Source organism: Melanerpes formicivorus, unplaced genomic scaffold, assembly GCF_026170545.1.
Source record: "Melanerpes formicivorus ecotype bairdi unplaced genomic scaffold, bMelFor1.0.p_v2 SCAF_2, whole genome shotgun sequence".
Classification (NCBI taxonomy): domain Eukaryota; kingdom Metazoa; phylum Chordata; class Aves; order Piciformes; family Picidae; genus Melanerpes; species Melanerpes formicivorus.
Window position 1 is genome coordinate 59,407,759 of NW_027142354.1, and position 23,877 is coordinate 59,431,635.

The 23,877-nt window shown below is 62.1% G+C and overlaps 1 protein-coding gene across 4 annotated transcripts in view; it reads right to left on the reverse strand.

Annotated features, from left to right (window-relative positions):
- The window catches only part of JADE2 (jade family PHD finger 2), a 79,366-nt gene that overhangs the window by 19,361 nt on the left and 36,128 nt on the right, over positions 1-23,877 (reverse strand). For 3 of the 4 annotated variants that reach the window (XM_068163472.1, XM_068163454.1, XM_068163463.1), the window contains exons 5-8: positions 19,498-19,667; positions 9,851-10,062; positions 4,670-4,837; positions 4,149-4,265 (exon numbers count right to left, since the gene is read on the reverse strand). In XM_068163472.1, coding sequence (XP_068019573.1) covers positions 4,149-4,265; positions 4,670-4,837; positions 9,851-10,062; positions 19,498-19,667 — 667 coding nt within the window. The remainder of the gene's footprint in view (positions 1-4,148; positions 4,266-4,669; positions 4,838-9,850; positions 10,063-19,497; positions 19,668-23,877) is intronic. The other variant, XM_068163481.1, reaches the window with a different exon arrangement.

Sequence of the window (23,877 nt, forward strand, 5' to 3'; positions counted from 1 at the left end):
TTGCCTCTCTGGTGACAGCCCTGCATGGAGCTATGGAGCTCCTGATGGACTCCTGGTCAAGTCCTGACGCACTTCCAACGTGTGGCAATGGCTGCCAGCTGGAGCAGGGCAGATTTAGGAGGGACATGAGGAAGAAGTTCTTTACTATGAGGGTGGGGAACACTGAACAGGTTGCCCAGGGAGGTGGTGGAGGCCCCATCCCTGCAGACATTCAAGGTCAGGCTTGATGGGGCTCTGAGCTACCGGCCCTGGGTGCAGACGTCCCTGCTTGCTGCAGGGGTCTGGACGAGGTGAGCCTGAGAGGTCCCTTCCCACCCCAACCACTCTGGCTCTGTGACACATTCCTGCCATGCTCCTGACAAACTGCTGATGTACTCCCACCACACTCCTGGTGTCCTCCAGCCTGGCTGCTCTGGGCTAACAGCCAGGGGAGCTTCAAGCTCCAGCAGCCTTTGTGCCCACGAACACCTCCGGCAGAGCCAGGGGACGCCGGTGGCCCCTTGCTGCCAGTGTGCTGGGCATGGGAGCCAGGAAAGCCACACAGCAACCTCCCCACCCTCCCTTTTCTGCCACCAGAGCTAACAGCAGCAGTAGCAGCATGGCTGTGGCTCCTGCCAGGACAACATCCTGCTAGCAGAACGGCCATGCCTCCACCCTAGGAGCCAAGCAAAGTGAGCGACACCCATGCCGGAGCCCTGCTCCGACAGATGGCAGGCAGCACTTGGCAGGAACCCTGCCCAGAATGCAGAGAGAAAGCCATCAGGCAGCTCAGCTGAGAGGGCAGCCAGGAGAGGGACCTGGCTGGGCATGGGCACCTGGGGACCTTGCCTGAAGTGACAACTGAAACCCACTGCTCCACCCCAGAAGGAATAAAGCGGGCTCAGATGCATGCAGCCCCCCCGGCTTTGCTACTGACCCTGCTCCCCTACTGCCCACACTTGGTTATCAGTCCTGCTGCCTTATCACTGTGCCTCTCCTGCCCACAGCACCTCTCAGGCAAGGCTGGCAGCTGAGCCAGGCAAATCCATCCCCAGGTTCCAAGAGAGAGAGGGTGAAAACTGCACCAGGGATTAATGTGGGCTGGTAATTAGCCCTCCAGCCACTCTGCCTAGGGAGGGAGAAGGATGGTTGGGTTTGCCAGGGGAATCCAAGCAGAGGTTTCCAGCTTGCAGTGCTGTGGTTTGGGGCTGCAGGGGAAGGAAGCAGCTCCTCCAACAGAGCTGTGAGGGGAGCTCAGGAAGGAACAATCAATTACCGGCGCTGAAGCCTGGCCAAGCCATCAGCCTCTGCAGCCTCACAGAAGCTGCCATGTGATGCCTGGGCACTACAGATGCTCTGGATCCTGGGGGTGCTTCCCAGCTCAGCTCAGCGACTTCAGCCTCACAGACACCCTTGGGCATGGGGTAGGCAGAGGATGGGGGTGCTGTAGACAGGCTGCTCTGCCTCTGCACCTTCTCAGGCACAATTGGACAGCAGCTTGGGAACCACCACTGCAGTGATCCCAGGGGATGTGGACCAGAGGCACAAACAGCTCAAGGGGAGCAGGCAGCAGTGAGTGACAGGCTGAAGGCTGAAGGCCTGTCCTCCAAACAACACGCCCAAAAAGATGGTGACAGCAGAGGATCACACTCTCTGCAGAAGCTGCCAGCAGCTGCCAGAGATCTGGCTTCCTGTGCTGCTCTGAAAAGCCCTGGTGAGCTCCTCCAGTTGCTGTTGAGAGGTGAGGAGGGAACTGGTGAGGCAGGAGCTGGGTCCAAAGCAAGCACGGCCAGGACTTGGCTCTGAGGCAGCCCAGCTCCTGGCACTCCCTCTTCTATCTCAGCAGTGCAACCAAGCAGGCTGCTGCTGGATCCTGAGCTCCCCTTGGCATCTCCTGATGTCTGACCACAGGAACCACGATGGGGCCATGGCTTGCCCTGAGCAGGAGCTGGGGATGGGCTGCAGCTCTGCCCAGCGCCTGGCGCTCCGGCCGTGGGGCGCTGGGCTCACAGCTCTGCGCCGGAAAGGAAGGGCAGCAGCAAGGCCAAAGGCATGGAAACAGTGGGGAGCCCTCCCTCAGGCCTCCCAGGGCTTGTTTCCTTTTTGCTGGTCAAGTTTGGACAGGGAAAAACATCTCAGGACACAGCAGTGCCCGTGGAAAACAGCTCACATTTGTCTCTGCTAGCGTGGTCTGGGTAGGTGTTTGCTTGTGCCGCAGGGCAGCCCCTGAGCCTCCCTGTGCCCCTCTGGGATGAGTCTTCTGCTCCTCCAGCTTGCCTTCTAGATTCTTCCTCCTGCTCTGGCCAAGCCCAGTTCCAACCAGCCACTTGGAAACCCACCTCCTGTGAGCAAGACCCCCTCCTCCCTCCCCATAGCTGCTGAGGCTACAGGCTCAGGGCTCCAGCTGCACACAGGCTGCTCCTGGCAGAGCTGGGTCACCCCCCCTGGGCTGACTGGGCTGCTCAGGGACACCTCCACAAACAGGCACTCACCAGCGGTGTGCTCCAGGTCCAAAGCTTTGCAAGCAGAGCTCTGTACCACTGGTGAGTACCCAGTGGTTATTTGTCTGTGGCTGGCTGGTGGCTTCACCCCAGGAACCCTTAGACCAAGACACTGCCTGCTTTCCTTCCCCTCCTCCCCCTGCTCCTTGGAGCAAAACCATCCCAGCTGTGCTGTGGTCACCTCAGCAAATGCTCCACTGACAACCTCAGGAAGCCTTCTGCACTGTGAGCTGCTGGCACACGAGACAATGAAGCTCCTGTTCCATCTCTGGTGACCTTTAGTGCCCATCCAGCGAGTCCCTGGGATCTCACAGCTCCCATGCCATGCTGGCAGCAGGAGGATGGGGCCTCAGAGACGCTGCCAAGCCTGTCTGCCTCCCTGCCTGCCCTTCCGTTCTTTGAAAGCAGCTGCTGCCATGGCACAGTCTCCATCTGGCAGGGGGAACAGCCAGATCCACCCAGAGCCACCAAGGAGAAGTGAGTCAGCACTGGAGATTCAAAGCAGCCTGCTGAGATTCCACTCCAAGGGAAGAGGATTGCTTTGAACCAGCTCCCTTTGAAGCATTACACACAGGGTGGGGGCACAAACACAGCAGAACCTGCAGACCCCCTGTTGCTATCAGCCTTCTGCACACAGCCAGCTCTTCTGGTCCCCCAAGGGTCACTGCTGTGCCAGCCACCCTGACAGGGGCAGCTCCTGGTGCTGCACAGGAGCTCACCAGTTGGGGCTGGTACACATCCCAAACTTTCAAAGCTACTCCATCCCTCCCTGCATGCCAAGGCTGCTTGCACACCTGGTGTGCCACTGAAAGCACCAGCAGCTGGTGCTGGAGTCCGTGCCCAAGCACCACCAGGAGGTCACACTGGGCAGGGGGCAGCAGGGGGATCGACTGCATGCAGCAAGGCTCCCCAGGCAGGCTGCATTTGGGGGGCAGCTTCTTGAGGCCTTGAAGGAGGCCATGGCAGAGGGGTAGGAACAGGATCATCTTTAAGATCCCTTCTAACCCAACCCATGCTTTGCTCCTCAAGAAGACAGCGCATGATCCAGGAAGCTCTGTCCCACTTCTGTAAGAGGAAACCCCAGAGCATTCTGCTTTTGGTCTGGGATGGGAAGGTCTTCCCCTGCTCAGCACACTGCTGCTGAGGGGAGAGCAGGCAGCCAGGGCCTGCTGTGCTTTGCTGTGGTGTGGAGAAGCTGTGGCACTGTCACACGTGGTAAATACTCTGTTTGCCAAGCCAGCAGCCTAGTGAGGACTACCTAACCCCAGGGCTTCCTGATATCCTCCCCAGGGAAAGGCTTCCCAGCCAGCCCCCCCGGGTGTGAGGTGCTTGGGCCATGGCTCTCAGGCACATCTCACTTCCCTGGCAGCTGCATCCAGCCTGCTGCAGGCTCCTGATTCCAAGCCAATGTCATTTGCAGTGCTGGTAATCAGTGTCACCCCAGCAGCAGCACTGGGCCATGCACAGGCAGCTGATGGAGATCCCTGGCACCCAGGACAGGCAGTGGCTGCAGACAGCCTCTGCTGTCCCCTGTCCCCTGCCCCCACGCTGGCTCAGAGCAGGAACAGGCCACAGCCAGACCACAGCCACCACCACCTCAAGCATCTTCAGTGGCTGTTACAGGCACAGCCCCAGGGGGCTGAGCCTCTGTGGTGCCCAGCTCCATACCTGGATGCAGGTCCCAGTGCACTCCTTGCAGAGGCTGCAGGACAGAGCCCATCTGCTCGCTGGGATGTGGGAGATCTTTGTAATGGGCTCCATTTTCTCAGGACAGCCAATGCTAACCTGGGCATGGAACAGAGAACAAGTTGTGACTGCTGGGCACCACCCCACCTGTGCCACAGGGGCTGCTGGCACTCTGAGTGCAGGGTGGAACTTCAACTGATTGGTTTCCAGGGTCACTTGGAAGCGGGGGGAGCCCCACCCCGGTCAGCAGCAGTCTGGACGGTGTACACTGAGCGAGCTCCTCGCCTGGACGTGGCTGTGCAGCTTGGCTGGGCGGGTGGCATCAGCTTTACCCTGCTCAGAGCTCTCCTGAAGGCCCCCAGCTGCGCCCCCCTGCACGGGGCACCCCCCGGCTGCCCCCCGGCCGCACCGCCCCGGCCCCGGCAGCGGGCTCGCCGCCCGGGCTCAGGCCTGGCGAGCACCTGTGCCCCTGTCTGCCCAGGGCAGGCTGGCAAGCATCTCACCTCAGGTATCCATAAGGCACAGCTCACGTGGACCCACTTGGTCCCGCTGCGGGTGGGCTTCAGCGCTCCGCCCCTCTTGGGGCACAGCAGACACTTGGGCTGCACGCCCAGCGCACAGGTCCGGCACAGCCAGCTCCCGAGGGGCACCTTCAGGATGCCATAGCAGGCCTGCACAGAGGTGAAGGTGGGTCAGTGCCAGCGGCCCAGGAGCATCCTCCCACACCTCCTCCTTCACCACCACTGGTACTGCCACCACAGCTGGGCACCTTGCTGCAGAGCAGCCCCAGAGCAGCCCCAGGGCCAGACAGCAAGCTCAGGCTCTCCCCTCCTTGCTCCCCTCCCCCTCCTCACATGGACACCCCTGCTGGATGGGTGAGCGTGAAGCCCTGCTGTGTGCCGGGGGATGGGCAGGGAGGCCGCTCCTCAGAGCCCCCCCCGGGGGTGTCTGTGGTGGGACATCTGCCTGCTCACCTCCTGCCCGTCCCTAACAGCCACCAGAGCCACGGTGACCTGGAGAAGTAAGAAGTGCCCTGTGGAGAAAGGCCCTGAGGTGGCTGAGGGCTGGAAAGCCCCGAGCCAGGGCTGAGCAAGATGGTCAGGCTGGTCACACAGCCAGCACAGCCTGGAAGGGAAATCACTACAGCAAGGTGAAAGAGGAAAGCAGTGGTCAGAGAGCTCCAGACTCAGAGCTGCTCTGGAAGAGAGAGCTCAGATTAGCCAGGCCAACCCTTACCCCAGCACTGCCAGGGCACCACCTAGCCAGGGCACCACTGAGCCAGGGCACCACTGAGCCATGGCCCTCAGCACCACATCTCCATGGCCCCGATACCGCTCCAGGCATGGGGACTCCACCACTGCCCTGGGCAGCCTGGGCCAGGCCTGGGCAAACCTTCTGGGGAAGAACTTGCTCCTGATGCCAAACCTGAACCTCCCTTGCTCCAACTTGAGGCCATTTCCTCTCATCCTGTCCCTTGTTCCTGGGGAGCAGAGCCCAACCCCCACCTAGCTCCAACCTCCTTGCAGGGAGCTGCAGAGAGCAGTGAGGTCTCCCTCAGCCTCCTCTTCTCCAGGCTGAACAACTCCAGGTCCTTCAGCTGCTCCTCACCAGCCCTGCTCTGCAGACCCTTCCCCAGCTTCACTACTTGTTTGGAGACACTCCAGCCCCTCAGTGTCCTTCTTGGAGTGAGAAGGGGATGATAAATGTAAAGGAGGTAGGGAGAAGTCTGCAGCCCAGAGAGTGTGGACTGAAGGCAGTGGGAGCTCCCCGAGCTGCTGTGACAGCAGAGGATGCAGGGAAGCCAAAGTGCTCCATAAATATTTCTGTTCTCAGGGCAGAGGCAGCTGATGGAGCCTTATCACACAGTGCTGAGCCTTATCACACAGTGCTGATGATAAAAGGCTTTCCTGGGCAGCCACAGCTCAGGACTGTGGTAAACAGCTCCTGCTAAACCAGGACAGCTCCTGACAGCCAGCACTTGAAGGGTTTCCAGAGTGGCAGAGCAGTGCCTTGGGCACTCAGGTGGGGCTGTGGCACTGCTTTCACTGAGGGGATGCCCTCAGTTCCAGAGCTGGCTGCTCTGACCCCTCAGAAGGCAAGTGGGCAGTGCCAACAAGATGCCCCAGTGCTGGGGCTGTAAACTGAGCCCAGGCATTTTGTCAGCTGCCCTCCTTGGAGCTCACCCCCAGGGAACAGCTTCTCATCCTGCTGCTGCAGGGCACTGCCCCCGGGAGTGACAGTGCTGGAAGGGGCAGGGGCAGAGGGGACCTGTGGAGCTGTGTGCCACGGGAAAGGGGCAGCCTCAGCCTTCTCTTCCTAAGAGCAGACTTCAGCACATGGCTTTGGGTGGCCCCAGAGCACAGATCAGTGACTTCCAAGACATAAAAGCCACTCTGTGAGCAGACTGCTGGGACAAGGAGGAGAGGAGGGAGGCAATGCTGCTGCGAGGCTGCACGGGCCAGAGGCTGAGCTCCTGTGTCTCCCAGCACCTCCAGCCTGACAGGCAAATCATTCCTGGAACAGATCTACAACACATGAGGTCTAGCACCATCAGAAAGCAGCCTGGCATGTACCAGCAGGAGAACAGACAGGCAGACTGACCCCAGAACTCCAGGGAAAACAGGAACTATGCCCAGTGTCACACCTCCAGCAGGGCCCTGCCGCTGGCTCTGCGTCCCTGGAGGTTTCAGAGCAGCTGAAGGTGTAGCTCTGCTTCTGGGAGCAAACAGCACAGAGCCTCTGTGCCAGCCAAGGAGAGGCTCTGGAAGTGGGGTGGTTTGGACACAGTGTCCCAGCCCAGCAGCAGGCAGAAGCTGCTCCAGGAGCAGTTGTGAGCAGCAGCTGAGCAGCTGTTCTGTTGCTGTGCCTCTCCCTGCTGTGATGCCACCAGGAAGGGGACACCAAAGAGGGAGGATGCTGAGCCACAGAGAGACTTGGTGTGGTCCTTGTGGCAGGGGGAGGGCTTGGCTGTGTCCCACCCAGGGGATGGGAATTGGATGAGGACAGGACCAGGAGGCAGGGGCTGGAAGCTGGGGCTGGATCGTTCCCCTGCTAAACAGAAGCAGAGAGCCTGAACCACAAGGGCTCAGCAGCAGGGGGGAGATTCCTCCTCCCTGAGCTCTGAGGGGAGCACTGCCTGTGCTTTCCAAGAGCCACACTTCACAGCAATTAATTACCAGCAAGCCTCAGGGCTTGTGTGCTGCAGATGAGATGATTACAACCATCCCTCCCAGCACCACCAGCAACCCAGCACCGTGTCTGAGCACAGCCCTGCCCCATCCTGCTGGGGTGCAGGGGGGCGAGGCACAGCTCCAGCCACGTCCCATGGCTGCCCTGCACCACTCTCACATGCATGAAGGCTGTGGCACTGGCACCCAGCTGCCTGCAGGACAGGTCCCCAGCAGGCTGGGGATGTGGGGCATGGGGCAGGTTAGGTAAGGAATGATGCCAGGGAGCACTGCGGGCTGTGGCTCTGGGCCTGGGGGCTCAGGGCATGAACCAGGGCAGAGATTAAATCACAGGCAGCTTAAGGGCTCAGGGCTGGACTCTGCTCCCTGAAAACAAGGGGAAATCTCCCTCTGCCTTCAACAGCCTTGAAATCCAGCCCACCCCATCCTCTTCTTGGACCAGAAGATCCTTGGAGCCCCTTCCAACCCGGCCCTCTGTGATCCCTGCAGCACCACTCTGCTCCCAGCACTGAAAGCAGAGCTGCTGCCTGTGGTGGTCCCAGTGGGGGTCAGTAGAGCCCCCTGGCAGCCCTGGGCACACTGCCTGCCTTCCCCCAGGCTCCTGCCCCTGGCACCCGAGTCTGCCAACAGGGACTGTTAAAGCAGACAACCCAACCCCCCCAGCGCCAGCCCTGAGCGCTGCTGGTGGAGGCTGAGTCACTGATGGAAACCATTCCCACACCCACCTCCAGCTATAGATATCTCCAGTGCCTTCCCACCCCCGGGAGAAGCTGCCCAGAGATGAGCAAGTGGCTCTCCTCAGAGGGAAGAGCCAAACCCTTCAGGCAGAGGGAGAAGCCCAGGAGCTGCCACCGCTGTCCCAGCACCACACACTGCTTCCCCTCTCAGCACGACCAGCAGAGCCCCCCTGGGCCCCTGCCGGACCCAGGGGAGCCTCAGGCAGCTGCTTGCTCCATGTTGAGCTGTCCCCAAGTGCAGGAACCCACAGCCCTGAGACAGAATTGCTTCCTGCAGGCAGCAAGGGGAATCCTGCCCTGCTCAGCAGGCAGGCTGGGGCAGAATCCCTGGGAGGTAAGACAGAGCTGTGGAAGGTCCTCCTACCCCCCCAGTAATGCTGTGGAGGACACCAGAGGTCCAAGCAAGCCCAGTGAGTGCGAGGTGAGTGCAGACCTGCAGCCCTGCACCCCTCCCAGCCCATCAGCCAGGCCCACACACCGTGCTGGTCATCCCTAGGTGCCCACCACAGTTTAGCCAGGGAAAAAGGGGCTGAGAAAGCAGAGTAAGGACAGGAATGGAAGAGCAGGGACAAGAGAAACCACCACAGGGACCAGAGAATAGGAGGAGGGCAAAGCAAGCTGACAGGAAGTGGCTTTCTAGCAGGGATTGTGCAGGAGACCTTCCTGGGGCCTGCCAGAGGGACAGAAGTGAAGCTGGGACAGAGCCTGCTGAGGGACAGGGGCAGCTGGCTCACACTGCAAGGGGGAGACTCAGAGTGGATACAAGGAAGAGTGGTGAGAGCCTGGCCCAGGCTGCCCAGAGAGGTGGCAGATGCCCCATCCCTGGCACCAGGGCAGGTCCGGGGCTCTCAGCAAGCTGCTCTGGTCGGGGATGTCCCTGCTGGCTGCAGGGGGCTGGGCTGGGTGAGCCTGGAAGGTGCCTTCAGCCCAAGCCGCTCCAGGGCCCTGTGACAGCCTTCTGCTGCTGCTGGGGACAAGCAGCAGAGCCAGGCAAGTCTGCTGCTGCCAGCCGTGCCAGCTGTGCCAGCTGTGCCAGCCGTGCCAGCCGTGCCAGCCGTGCCAGCCATGCCAGCTGTGCCAGCTGTGCCAGAGCCCCCGGCTGCACCCCGACCTCCCGCGGCTTCACCGGGGCTGTGCAGCAGCTCGGGCAGGGGCTGTGCAGGGCAGGGCAGGGCAGGGCAGGGCAGGGCAGAGCAGGGCAGAGCAGGGCTGGGCAGAGCAGAGCAGGGCAGGGCAGGGCAGGGCAGGGCAGGGCAGGGCAGGGCAGAGCAGGGCAGAGCAGGGCTGGGCAGAGCAGAGCAGGGCAGGGCAGGGCAGAGCAGAGCAGGGCAGAGCAGAGCAGGGCAGGGCAGGGCAGGGCAGGGCAGGGCAGGGGCTGTGCAGGGCAGGGCAGGGCAGGGCAGGGCAGAGCAGGGCAGGGCAGGGCAGGGCAGAGCAGGGCAGGGCAGGGCAGAGCAGGGCAGGGCAGGGCAGGGCAGAGCAGGGCAGGGCAGAGCAGGGCAGGGCAGGGCAGGGCAGGGCAGGGCAGAGCAGGGCAGGGCAGGGCAGGGCAGAGCAGGGCAGGGCAGAGCAGGGCAGAGCAGGGCAGGGCAGAGCAGGGCAGGGCAGAGCAGGGCAGGGCAGGGCAGGGCAGGGCAGGGCAGAGCAGGGCTGGGCAGGGCAGAGCAGGGCAGGGCAGGGCAGGGCAGGGCAGGGCAGGGCAGGGCAGAGCAGGGCAGGGCAGGGCAGGGCAGGGCAGGAGCTGTGCCCCCTGGCTCACCTGGTGCACGCAGACGTTGCACTTGTCGCAGAAGACCATCTCGTTGCCATCCTCGCCCTCGGGCGAGCGGCACACGTCGCACACCACGTCCTCGTCGTACTCGATGCCCAGCCCCTCCTCCGTCTCGATGGCCAGCGCCATGTTCTCCTGGCACGCCGTCTCCAGCTCCTCCAGCACGCGCTCCAGCGTCACCTCGTCCAGCTCCGGCCGCTCTGCGGGGCACGAGGCACGGGGGAGGCTGAGAGGCTGCCGCTGCCCCCGGGGGCTCTGGGCTGCCCCTGGGGCTCTGGGCTGCACCAGGGGCTCTGGGCTGCCCCCAGGAGGGGCTCTGGGCTGCACCAGGGGGCTCTGGGCTGCCCCAGGGGCTCTGGGCTGCCCCAGGGGGCTCTGGGCTGCCCCCAGGAGGGGCTCTGGGCTGCCCCAGGGGGCTCTGGGCTGCACCAGGGGCTCTGGGCTGCACCAGGGGGCTCTGGGCTGCCCCCAGGAGGGGCTCTGGGCTGCACCAGGGGCTCTGGGCTGCACCAGGGGGCTCTGGACTGCCCCCAGGAGGGGCTCTGGGCTGCACCAGGGGCTCTGGGCTGCCCCAGGGGGCTCTGGGCTGCCCCCAGGAGGGGCTCTGGGCTGCACCAGGGGGCTCTGGGCTGCCCCCAGGAGGGGCTCTGGGCTGCCCAAGCCTTTCAGAGGGCAGCTCTGGGGGCAAAGGGGCAGCAGGCAGGGCTGCATGTGGCTGGGCCTGCAGGCTGTGTGGCACAGCACCATGCTGCCTGCCAGGGAGGGCACCGCTCAGCTGCAGCAGGGAGGGCACTGAGCTCTGGCAGCGCTGCAGAGGTGCCAGTGCCCAGGCATGGCTCCCACCAGCCCTGGCCACACAGGGGCCAGTGAAAGGGAACTGCACACCTGGAGCTGAAGGCTAAATCAAGCCCAGGTCAGGGCTTTCCTCCTGGCTGGCTCTAGTGGAACCAGAAGGTCAGACTCTGATGGGCTCAGCTCAGCTCTGCTGCCTTTTGTTCCCCCCAGAGCAGGACCTCTAGTAGAAGGAAGTGGCAGTGGTGCTCTGCCAGAGGTTTCTCCAGGGTGACCACCAGGACAGCAAGGCCAGTAACCAGGACAGGCTCCTCCAGGGCAGTAGTTTCCAGCAGCAGGGTACCCAGCCACCAACCATCACAGGGGGATGCTGCTGCTGCCAGGAGCCTGGCAGCACTGGCACAGGGCAAGGCTGAATGCTGCCCTCAGAAGTGCTGCCTCTCACCCCCCTCAGAGATCCTGGTGCACAGATGCAACCCGAGCTCACTCCAGAGGAGTCACAAAGGGGAAAGCTCTGGCAGTGGCACCTCTCCGGGCAGCCTGCTCCAGGGCTCCACGACCCCAGAGTTCCACTGCCCCTTGCCCTGTCACCGGGCACCACTGAACACAGCCTGGCCCACACCCCCTGACACCCACCCTTCAGTATCTGCCAGCACTGGTAGGATCCCCCCCAGCCTTCTCTCCCAGCTGCAAGCCCAGGGCCTTCAGCCCTTCCTCCCGAGACAACGGCCAGGGAGCGGCTGGGGAGCTGTGCCGAGGGGCAGCGCAGCCGCGGGCAGCCTGGCGAGCACAGGCACCATTGTCTGCCTCCCTCAGCCCTGCCCCAGCCATGCACGCTGGCAGGGTGCCCCTGGCTCCACCAGCCCCTGCCAACAGCTAGCCTGGCACTGTGCAGGGCTTGGCGAGCCGAGATGCCACCCGAGGCAGCCAGCCCTGCTCCCAGCGCGGCGCTGCCACACGCCCCGCAGCCTGCCAGCGCCTGGCCGGCCGGGGAGCGGCCCCTGAGAGGCCTGCAGGAGCTCTGGGAGCTGGCACAGCCTGCCCAGGCTGGGGCTGAAGGGCTGCAGAGCAGCCCCCTGGAGAAGGACTGGGGGTGCTGGGGGTGCAGAGCTGGACATGAGCTGGCACTGAGCACTGCCAGCCCAGCCCCAGCCTGGCCCGGGCTGATCCCCAGCAGTGTGGGCAGCAGGGGCAGGGAGGGGATTCTGCCCCTCTGCTATGCCCTGCTGAGACCTCCCTGCAGTGCTGGGGCAGCTCTGGAGCCCTCAGCACAGACAGGGACCTGCTGGAGCAGGGCCAGGGGAGGCCACAGCAGTGCTGGCAGGGCTGGAAGCCCTCTGCTGTGAGGCCAGGCTGAGAGAGCTGGGCTTGGGCAGCCTGGAGAGGAGAAGGCTCCAGGGAGACCTTCTGGTGGCCTTGCAGTGCTCAAAGAGGGACAATAAGGAAGCTGGAGAGTTTTGTCAGGACCTGCTGTGACAGGACAAGGGGGCATGGTTGGAACTGAAAGAGGGACATTCAGACTGGGGAGAAGGAAGAAATCTCAGCCTGAGAGTGGGGAGAGCCTGGCCCAGGGTGCCCAGAGAGGTGGGAGCTGCCCCACGGCTGGCACCACTGCAGGTCAGGGTGGTTGGGGCTGTGAGAAGCCTGCCCTAGTCGGGGATGTCCCTGCTGACTGCAGGGGCTGTACTGGAGGAGCTCCAAGGCTGCACCTGCCCTGTGCAGAGCCACAGCCATGGCTGCAGGCAAGCATTAAAGCAGCCCAGCAGGAACTCACTGCTCCACAGCTGTGACTGGTCCTGGGCACTGAAGTGTCAGCCTGGAGCTACTGCCTTTCCTTCCACACTTCAGGCTCTGTCCTCTCTGGACACGAAAATGGTCACTAAATAGTTCCTGCTGCTTTCCCCCACAGGCTGTGCTCAGGGAGGAGGGCAGGCAGGAAAGGGAGGGAGGTTCCCACAGGAATCACGACCCTGAGCTGCCCGTGGGGTGAGGCTCACACTGACATCACCACTCCTGTCTCACCTGCTCCCATGCCACCTCCTGCACTTTCCACCCACAGCCATGCCCTGGCAGCACCAGCTGAACCCTGGGAGAAGCTGCCCCTGATCCCACAGAGCTCTGGTGCTGGAGCAGCAGCTCAGGCAGGTTTCCTTCCCAGCCCCCGTGCCAAGTGGCTGTCAGATGGCACAGATCCTGTGCAGCTGCACTGACACCAGGAGCTCACCCCTCTGGCAGCCCCCCGGGGCTCAGGGACTGAGGATGGCCCTGGCTGGGCACCCATCACTGTGAAACCTCAGCCATGGGGCCTGGGGGAGCAGCTTCTGCCCCCCACGTGTGCTCCACTGACCTGCAGTTTGTGCTGCTCAGCTCCATGCACGACAGTGCCAGCACAGGAGCTGAGCAGCAGCCACCCCCAGCACCTGCCCTGTGACACCCCTCCTGTCCCCAGGGCAGGGAAAGCAAAGCCCCAGCACCGTCCTGGCTACAGTGAACGAGCCAAGTGATGGCCAGGAAGTGAGGCACACCTGAGATGAGCACCAGCACCACGGACTCTACCCCTGGCCAAGGGGAAGGCATTTCCTTTGCTTCAGGTGTGCCCAGGTCCTCCATGAAAGGACTGGGGAGGGGGGGGAGGAAGAGGGCTTCTTGGAGCCCCTACAGGGAAGGACACTGTACCAAGGGACCCCAGCAGGGAGGGCTTGGAAGGGACCTCTGGAGCTCACCCAGCCCAAGGCCCTGCTCCAGCAGGGCCCCCACAGCAGCCTGCCCAGCAGCACAGTGCCCAGGGGGGGTTGGAAGCTCTGCAGAGCAGGAGACTCCACAGCCTGGCTGGGCAGCCTGCTCCAGGGCTCAGCACCCTCACACCAAACAACTTTCTCCTCAGGTTTGGGAGAAAGGATTCATACCACTGCATCCCAGCTGGGCAGAAGCTCTCCTCCCTGCCATCCTCCCTGCCCTCCCAGCTGCAGGAAGTCTGTCCAGAGCAGGATGCTGGAGGTCAGCAGGTACCCAGCCAAATGTGTCTGAGAGCAGAGGGGAGACTTTGCTTCAGCAAGGGAGCAGTGCAGAAGATGATGCTCTACAGGAGGTCTCCAGGTCTGCTTCCAGAAGGGAACACAGCCAGGACCTGGGACTTCCATCTGCACTTTGCTCCCAGCTGAAGCTCCTCACTGCATCTCTGCTCTTGGGGTCTGCCATGATCCCTGCAGCTCCACAGTCACCCAGCACCCCTGGGGGCTCCTCAGCTCCCCAGACCTCTCAGCATCTGCCTGCACAACACCTGAGACCACACTGCAGGAGCTGGGAGTGCTGGGCTGGCCCCTGAGCCTCAGCAGTGGGGCTGGGAGCACACCAAGCACTCTGTCCAGCACTGCTCTCCCTGCTGATCATTTCTGGAGCACCCTCACTGATGTGGCCACCAAGGAGCAACCTTCCTCTGCTGAACCACGTCTTAGCTGCTGCTGGCTGTGCTGGAGCTGACTCACTGCTTGGGGAGGAACTAGCTGGGGAGCCACCTTTCACCAGACAGAGCTCTGCGGAGGTCAATTGACTGAAACAACAAATCCCTTGGCCCTGTGGAGGACACCTGGAGATGGAGCAGCTCCTGAACAAAGCCCTCAGCACTGCAGGCTGTGCCAGCAGCTCAGCTCTAAACTTCAGAGCCTGCTTTGCAGCACAACCCCAAATCGACAGGCAAAGCAAGAGGGCTTTAGAGCTAGGAGGGGAAGCTTGTTTGAGGTGATGCAGCCTCCTGGTGTCTTTGAAACTGAGAGTGAAAGGGCAGCAGCTCCCTGATGGGGTGGGGGGGTCATACCTGCCAGGGACCACGGGCTCCTGGGGCCCCATGGCAGCTCTTGGCCCTCCAGCTCTGGGGGAGTCACTCTGAAGCTGCTGCTTGGGCTCCCACCCTTGCAAAGCTGGGCTGAGCATTCTCCTCTGGGGCCAGCAGGATGGAGACTGCCTTTGAACAAGGAGGCCATGGAAAAGACAAGGGCTGATGGGGACAAGGTACTGCTGGGGACATTGCCACTGGAATCCAGAAGGAAATGTTTCCCCCTGAGCACAGCTGGACCCTGGAATCCCCTCCCAAGGGAAGCAGTGGAGTCTCCTCCCTTGGACAGCTTTACCTCTCAGCCTGACAGGCTGCTGGGCCAGCTGACTGCAGCTACACCATCAGCTAGAAAGGTTGGAGCAGTTCTGGGGTTCCATGAGAATGAAAGCCACCCAAAGATGAGAAGCAGGGCTGGGTGCTAGACCTGAGCCCAGTCACTGCTGGGCACAAGGATTTGCTTTGCCCAGCAGGACTCTGGATGCCTCATCCCTGAGCGGTCCAAGGACAGCTGAGGTGGAGCTCTGAGCACCTGACCAGGCAGGGAACTGATGACCTCCAAGGTCCCTTCCAACACAAACCATTCTGTGATTCCATGATTTGCCTCTAAGTAAGTCTGGGAGCTGAGCAGCCACACGTCCCAGGCACCCATGGGCACAGCAGGCACCCCTGGGCACACTCCTGCCCCAGGCCAGGTGCTCCCCTGCCTATCCTGAGTCCTGATCCAAGCAGCCTTTGAGAAGGTCATGGAGGTGATGGACAACCACCCAAACACATGAGACCACCTGGGACTCACCCAGCCCCCTCCAGCCCCTCACCTGCAGGCACACAAGGAGCTGCACCTTAGCCCTTCACCAATGCTGCTCACAACCCAGCAGCCACACAGGCTGCAGCCTGAGCTCCCCAGTGCAGCCTCCAGATCTCCTGGTACCATCCCCAGCCTGCTAAAGCCCTTCAGAGGTGTACAGGAACCAGCTCTGACCTTTCTGCCACCCAGCAGCAGCAATTCCTGCTCACATCCAAGATGATGGCCAAGTGCTTCAGAAGCCACTTTCTAAGGAGCTCTCTCCAGCAGTGCTCAGCACTGTGGAGCTGTCCTGCAGACCTCCTGGCGAAAGTCTCCTTGCTCCACCCAGCAGCAGAGCTCTGACTGCTGCTGGCAGGAGCTGATGGACACAGCAGAGACATCAAAACTGCCTGGGGGGAGGTGAGGTGCCTGCAGCTTCCCCTGCTGGATCCCAGCCCTGCTCATCTGCACATCACAGAGGAGCTGCAGCCTCCCCTCCACAGGCTCAGGGTGCTCTCAGCTCTGCCAACAGCTTAAGGAACTGCCACCTGAAACACCTCTGGGTTCCCTTGCTTGAAGAGGAGCTAAAAGGTGAAGGCCATTTCCACAGGAAACTAACCTGCACCCTTTCACCCTGAGCTCTTCTCCTTCGTGGGCCCCTCACTGCATGGACAGGGAGGGGCTGGAGCAGGGCCAGGGAGGGGCAACAGAGCTGGGGAAGGGTCCAGGGAACAAGTCTCATGAAGAGAAGCTGAGGGAGCTGGGGGTGCTCAGCCTGGAGCAGAGGAGCCTGAGGGAGACCTCCCTGCTCTCTGCAGCTCCCTGAGAGGAGGCTGGAGCCAGGTGGGGGCTGGGCTCTGCTCCCAAGGAACAAGGGACAGGACAAGAGGAAACAGCCAGGAGAGGTTTAGTTTGGACATTAAGAACAATTTCTTCCCCCAGAGGGTTGTCAGACCTGCAGCAGGCTGCCCACAGGGGCTGTGAGTCTCCTTCCCTGGAGAGCTTCCAACCTCCCCCCCAGCCACTGTGCTCCTGGGCAGGCTGCTGTGGGTGCCCTGCTGGAGCAGAGGGCTGGACTGGGAGAGCTCCAAGGGCTCTTCCCCAGCCCAGCATGCTGGGATTCTGTGATCCCACTGTAAGGACAGACTCTGTACACCCCCCAGCCACTCATGGGGAGGTTGGCAGCCACTGGCTCCTTTGCTCTGGGGGGCAGTGGTCCCTGTCCTGCCTCTCCTTCTGGGCAGCTGCAGCAGCAGGGCATGGAGCTGTGCCTCTGCCACGGCAGCACTGCAGGGAACTTGTGCCCAGAGCTGCTGAAATGAGAGAAGATGGAGCTTGGCCCTGGTGCTGGCACCCGTGGGGGTGTGGGTGGCAGCTGCATGGGGACAGTCTCTGCCTGAGGTGTGCCAATGTGGGGGCAAAAGGGCTCCCAAAAGGACATGGTGGGATGGGGGGGGCCTTGACCAGGGCCTCCAGGGGCTGCCAGGGAGGCAGGCAGCTGCTGTCCCAGGTGGACACTTAACAGCAGCCTGTGCTGCACTCAGCACATCTTGCTGGGCTTCCTCCACCACCAGCAGTGCATTCCAGGCCCACCTGGGCACCCTCAGCCCTGCCCGGGGGGCATCACCTCACCAGCACACAGACACAGCGCAGGCTGTGCCTGCTGCTGCCCCCCACAGCCAGGAACACCTCCAGCTCCCGGGACAGAAGCTGTGCTGGGCACATGTGAGCAGCAGGCTCCAGATGGATGGAGCCCAGGGTGTGCTTGGATCCCTCAGCCCTGCCCTCAGCAGTGGCTTCAGCAGTCCCTGGAGGATCTGGGGTCTCTCCATCACCACTAAGGCATCTTTCAGCTCTGGGCTTTGGAGTCTCTCCAGCCTGGCTCTTAGCAGAGAAGACAAAATGTCAGCAGGGAAGGCAGGCTCCTGTGCAAAGGCAGAGGCCAGGGGGTGTGCTGCCTGCAGCAGCAGGGCACAGCCTGGCTCAGCCTTGCAGGCAGTCTCCAGACCCTTTTCTGGTACTACCTCACGTCCCAGCAGTGGCTCTGCTGCCACAGCCTCTCTCTGTGGGGCTTTACAGCTATTCAAAGCTGCTTTATGTGCAAAAGTTTTGCTTTCCCAAGGGCTGCCACCTAACTGGGAGAGGAGCAGGCAGGGCACGGGGAGCTGGAGCTCTCTAGAGGTTGAGCTGAACTGGGTGATAAAGTTCTGCCCCGGGGGTGGCCTAAAAAGGACTGGAAAAGGCAGGAGCTGTGTGACAGGAAGCCAGCAGGATGATCTCATGGGTGTTTTCCAGCTCTCCTCCGGAGCCAGCCAGGGGCCAGGCTCCTTCTCTGCCATTAAATACTTTGGGAATGAGACACTGTGCCCCTGCAGTGCCCAGGGACAAGAGCTCAGCCCAGCACCAGGGAGGAACTTCAGCTTCTGCCTATCCCTTGAGGCTGGGAGAGAACTGCTGACTCCCTGAGCAGGAGAGGCTGCAGCTCCAGTGAAGTCATGTTAACGATCTCAGAGCTCAGCAGAGCTGCTCTGGAGCTCTCAGGGTGTCATCAATGCCAAGGGCTTCCTGGAGAGAGCTATTTATGGGCTGCCTGCAGCCCAGGCAAGCAGCCACCCTCTGCACTGGGTGCTGAAGGGCACCCAAATTCCACCGCTGCTGCTCCTGGCTTCTCCCATATGAGAAGCAGAGGAAGCAGAGCCTCTGCTCCAGCACAGCCCAGGAGATCAGCAGTGATGGATTTGCTGCAACAGCTTTGGAAGCCCCCAGGCCCACAATGCATCCTCCCCATGCAAGCCCACTGCCCAAGCAGCCCTGGTGCCCTGCAGCCCCTGCAACCCAGCAGCAGGCACGGCTGCTGTCGGTGATGTGACCATGGTCCCACAGCCAGGGGCTCCAGCACCCATCCCATCCCCTGCCTGCCAGACCCCAGCCTCTACAACCTTCTCAAAGTCCTGGAGATGATGGCAACAAAACTTGGGTGTAAGTCAGGAGGACATCAGAACAGAGATGTGCTGCCCCCAGGCCCAGCATGGCGTTGGCATGGTGGCCAACGTGAGCCTGCTGAGCTACAGCTCACTGAGCCTCACTGCAGCCCCCAGCCAGCAGCCCTGCAGCCCCCAGCCAGCAGCCCTGCTGCTCAGCACTGCTCCAGCCCCCCTGCTCCAGCCCCTGCCAGTCCTTTGTCCCAGTCCTGAGAGACCTTTGCAAGGAGGAAGCATTCCTGCTGCAGGCACTGCTCAGCCCTCACAAGGTGAACACCTTATTGTGCTGTCATCCTCACCTCTGCAGCAGCAGCCACCCCACAGCACCCCTCCCCTAACAAGGACTGGGAACCCCCCCCAGCCTGGCAGGACTCCACAGCCATGTCTGTGCCAGCAGATCTGCCCAGCAGACCCTGCCAAGCACCAGTGGTCACAGCTCAGGTACCTGCACTCAGCTGCAGTGCACAGAGGGCTGTGTGGAAGGGGCAGGGCTGGAACAGCAGCGGTGGGGGCAACCTTCTGCTGGGACAGGAGACAGGCCAGGACCTGGCTGAGAATCCTGTCCAGGAAACCCTCTTCCTCCTGAATCCATCTGCCCACCTGACTGTGGTTGGAGAAATTAGGACATCAGGAAGAAGCTCTTTACTATGAGGGTGGTGAGACAGGAACAGGCTGCCCAGGGAGGCTGTGGAAGCCTCACCCCTGGAGGTGCTCAAGGCCAGGCTGGATGAGGCCTTGAGCAAGCTGGGCTGGTGGGAGGTGTCCCTGCCCATGGCAGGGGGCTGGAACTGGGTGATCCTGAAGGTCCCTCCTAACCCAACCCAATCTGTGATTCTGTGAAGGCTGGAGAAAAGGTTTCAGGTGTGGGCAGTGAAAGGAAGAGGAGTCAGGCTCAACCAACCCCCCGGACCACCCCCTCCTGCAGGGCAGATGCTGCAGGGATCAGTGTGAGGCTGCTGATGGCCATGCAGCCACAGCACTGTCAGGAGTGATCTGCATGTTAGCTCTTCTGCAGATGAGACTCCTGCTCTGCTCCTGTGCACCTGCACTGTCCCAGCCCCTGGCTTGCCCCATGGCTCTCCCTGCACCCTTCCCTAAGGCCAAGCTCCTGTCCACACCATCTCCCTGGGACAGCCTCCAGGAAGATTTCATCTTCAAGGCCTTTTCTTCCACACAGTTACTTAAAAAGCCTGCCTGCCCTCTCTGGGCTGCCCAGGCAAGAAGCAGGACCAGCAGTTCTACTCACCCATCTCCTTCAGCTCCATATTGACCAGCTCCAGCCAGCAGGCATCGAGCTCGTCCAGGTCGTAGCGGCTCATGCCCTGCAGGTAGGTCCTGGTGGCCTCCGAGAGCTCGGAGCCAGGCAGGCCGGCTGGGGACAGCTGTGCAGGGCAGCCCTCCAGCTGGGGTATGAGCCTGCAAGGAAAGCAGCAGAGCTTCAGGAAGAGCTGAAGCAGGGCAGGTAATGCCAGAGCACGGGGGGCCTCCTGCTCTGGGAGGTGTCTGGGGCAGAGCCACCCTGCCCATGCTGCCAGCAGCGGAGCCCTGGGCGGCAGATGCCCCGAGGTCTGCCAGTGCTCAGAGAAGGAAGCTGTGCGGAGCTGTCCCAGGCAATGGGACCTTGCCTTGCCCAAGGTCAGGAAGGAAAGCTGTGGCAGGGCAGGAAAATCAGCCTGGAGTTGCTCCAGAGCCAGACATGCAGTTGAATTGCTGCCCTTGGCAGTCACTCCCAGAGCCACCGGTGGGAGAAGCAAGACTGTGCTTGCTCCAAGAGGGAGCCAGCAGGGAAGGGCTCCCCTTGGCCTCTGCCATCTGACCTCCCCCAGCAGCAAGGTGCAAACCAAGATGTGTCCCAGGACACGCTCAGACTGCACTGCAGGAGCAGAAAGCACCCCTGAACAGAGAGCTCAGTGCCCAGGCTGGAAAACAAGCTCTCTGTCGGCTGGGCCGGGGCTTAGCTAGGCCAGGGCTGCAGGAGCATTGGCTGCAGTGGCTGCAGGAGCATTCCCTGCAGTGACTGCTGGGCTGCAGGAGCATTGGCTGCAGTGGCTGCAGGAGCATTCCCTGCAGTGACTGCTGGGCTGCAGGAGCATTGGCTGCAGTGGCTGCAGGAGCATTGGCTGCAGTGGCTGCAGGAGCATTGGCTGCAGTGGCTGCTGGGCTGCAGGAGCATTGGCTGCAGTGGCTGCAGGAGCATTCCCTGCAGTGACTGCTGGGCTGCAGGAGCATTGGCTGCAGTGGCTGCAGGAGCATTGGCTGCAGTGGCTGCAGGAGCATTGGCTGCAGTGGCTGCTGGGCTGCAGGAGCATTGGCTGCAGTGGCTGCAGGAGCATTCCCTGCAGTGACTGCTGGGCTGCAGGAGCATTGGCTGCAGTGGCTGCAGGAGCATTCCCTGCAGTGACTGCTGGGCTGCAGGAGCATTGGCTGCAGTGGCTGCAGGAGCATTGGCTGCAGCGGCTGCCGGGCTGCAGGAGCTCCTCCATTCACCCAGCCAGGCACAGACAGAGCACTGACAACTCCCCAGCTCTCCATCAGTCAAGGGCTCCTTTAAACCAGGGGCTGGGAGGTAGGATCAGCCTGAGAAGCACAACAGAGCCGAGGCCCTTAGGCTGGGAGTGGGTCTGGAGGGCACTTGAGGCACAGGAGTAAGTGGAGCCCAGGACTCTTGAGAATCTCATCACTCCCTGGAGAGGAGGATGTGGTAACACAACACTCAGTACACTCCCACGGTGAATCACCTCTGCAGGCTGAGCACTGCTGTGGCTGAGGGCAGCAGGCATCCCCCTGCAGCTTCCCCTCCCCTTCAGACACCAACAGCCCACCCTGGGCAGCACCTCTCTTCTGAAAATGCCTGCTGCAGCCAGGCCTGCTTACCTAAGCTCCAGCCTAAATTAGTCTTGTGCAGCATCCATAAATAAATCAGCTTAGGGCAGGCAATGGGAAGAGAACTCTGCCAGCAACCTGCAGCAGCGCTGCTGCTCCTGCAGCCAGCTCTGCCCACAGGGGACCTCTGAGGCTCACAGGGGACCTCTGAGGCTCACAGGGGACCTCTGAGGCTCACAGGGACTCAGGGGCACAGCTTAAAGCATGGTTTGCATTTTCTGGTTGTTAAACAGTGCCTAGCAGGCCACAAAGCCAGGGGCCCAACCTCAGGACCTTCAGCTGGCAGGTTTTGCAGGCAGCGTCGCTCCTGGATGGCACAACAGGGTTTCAGGTGCTAGAGACCGGTGGCACAAGGGCAAAGGATCACAGACTGGGCTGGGATGGAAGCTGAGCAGCCCAGGCTGCTCAAGGCTCACCACTCAGGGACGGTGGTGGATGGTGACAGCAGAGCTGCAACCCACAGAGAACTTTCTGTGGCCTTCAGTGTCCCCAGAGCCACTCACCGACCATGCCCTGCCCACTCCACTGCCATGGCTGAAGCCTGACCCAAACCTGCCCTTCCTAAGCTGAGCTCAAGGAAGAAAGGGAACGCCAAGAAAATAGGTTAGGGTTTAAGTTAAGTGGCCTGATGTTCAGACCTGCCTGCAAGCTGGCTGGGGCAGCTGGATGAGCCCAAGAGCATCTTCAGGAGCCAGGCCTTGGTGCGAACAGCTGCCTGTGTCCTTCACTGCCCTGGTCGACAGGAGATGGTCACCAGAGCAGGGTGCTCAAGAGATCAGAGCCCTGTGAGCACCCTGCTGTCACAACACTGGCAGGAGACCTGAAACCAGAGCTCCTGGATTCCAAGGGAAGGAGCAGTGGTACCCAGTGCCTGCCAACACATCCTCCTGTGCGGTGGAGCAGGAAAAGGCTGGGGATGGCCAGGGGGCAGAGCCGTGGTGCTGTCTGGGCTGGCACCAAACCCTTTCATTTTAAAACAAACAAGAACCTCCAAAGAATTAAAGCTCCATTTTCAGCTGGCACTGCTGGGACTGCTCTGCAGCAAAGAATCTGCAGCATTTCCTTCTTGGCTGCTGGAGCCAAGACTCCTCCAGATGTGGCAACAGCCTCTGCAAAGCCACAACAATTCCTAAGCACATAACAGAAGTGGCTGCAGGTGCAGGGCTCAGAGATGGCTCTGGGAAGGGGAACCTGTGGTGCCTGTCCAGCCTGGTGCCTGTCCAGTCTGCCACACCACTTGGTGCCACTCCTCACACCAGGGCTGCCAGGAGCACATGTCCAGCAAACCGAGGTTGCTGTGGGCAGGGTAACCCCAGCCCCTTCCCTGCACAGCTGTGCCCCTGCCAGCAGCTGCGTGCAGCCAGCACCGCAGTGTGGGTGAGGGCTGGGCTGGGACTGCCCTCTGGCACAGCCCGACCCTGCTGCAAGCTGCCTGCCCCACAAATCTGCACAGGCAGAGCTCCTGGGGCAGCTCTGAGGCTGTCACCTGGCTTCTTGCTGCTGTTTCCAGAAGGAGGAGGCCAGATGTGGCCCCTGGAGGATTCGTTCAGCTCCTGGAACGTCAGCACCCACGGCCAAGAGGCCTCCCCTGGCTGCAGCCACCAGTGGCCAATGGCAGCCCCCTGAAGGTCCTCTTTTGTTACCACAGCAGCACTCGAGGTGCCCAGGAAAGAGTTAACTCTGCCTGCAGCAGTGTCCTGCCCTCGGGAACCAACAGCCAGTGACTGCGGCTCCCGGTGACGTCATGTGCAGCGCTTCAGCCCTGCACACCCAGCCCTGCACACCCAGCCCTGCACACCCAGCCCTGCACTTCAGCCCTGCACACCCAGCCCTGCATTCAGCCCTGCACACCCAGCCCTGCACACCCAGCCCTGCACACCCAGCCCTGCACACCCAGCCCTGCATTCAGCCCTGCACACCCAGCCCTGCATTCAGCCCTGCACACCCAGCCCTGCACACCCAGCCCTGCACACCCAGCCCTGCATTCAGCCCTGCACACCCAGCCCTGCACACCCAGCCCTGCACTTCAGCCCTGCACACCCAGCCCTGCATTCAGCCCTGCACACCCAGCCCTGCACACCCAGCCCTGCACACCCAGCCCTGCACACCCAGCCCTGCATTCAGCCCTGCACACCCAGCCCTGCATTCAGCCCTGCACACCCAGCCCTGCACACCCAGCCCTGCACACCCAGCCCTGCATTCAGCCCTGCACACCCAGCCCTGCACACCCAGCCCTGCATTCAGCCCTGCACACCCAGGCCTGCACACCCAGCCCTGCACACCCAGCCCTGCATTCAGCCCTGCACACCCAGCCCTGCATTCAGCCCTGCACACCCAGCCCTGCACACCCAGCCCTGCACACCCAGCCCTGCATTCAGCCCTGCACACCCAGCCCTGCACACCCAGCCCTGCACACCCAGCCCTGCACTTCAGCCCTGCACACCCAGCCCTGCACACCCAGCCCTGCACACCCAGCCCTGCATTCAGCCCTGCACACCCAGCCCTGCACACCCAGCCCTGCACACCCAGCCCTGCATTCAGCCCTGCACACCCAGCCCTGCACTTCAGCCCTGCACACCCAGCCCTGCACACCCAGCCCTGCACACCCAGCCCTGCATTCAGCCCTGCACACCCAGCCCTGCACACCCAGCCCTGCACACCCAGCCCTGCACTTCAGCCCTGCACACCCAGCCCTGCACACCCAGCCCTGCCCTTCAGCCCTGCACACCCAGCCCTGCACACC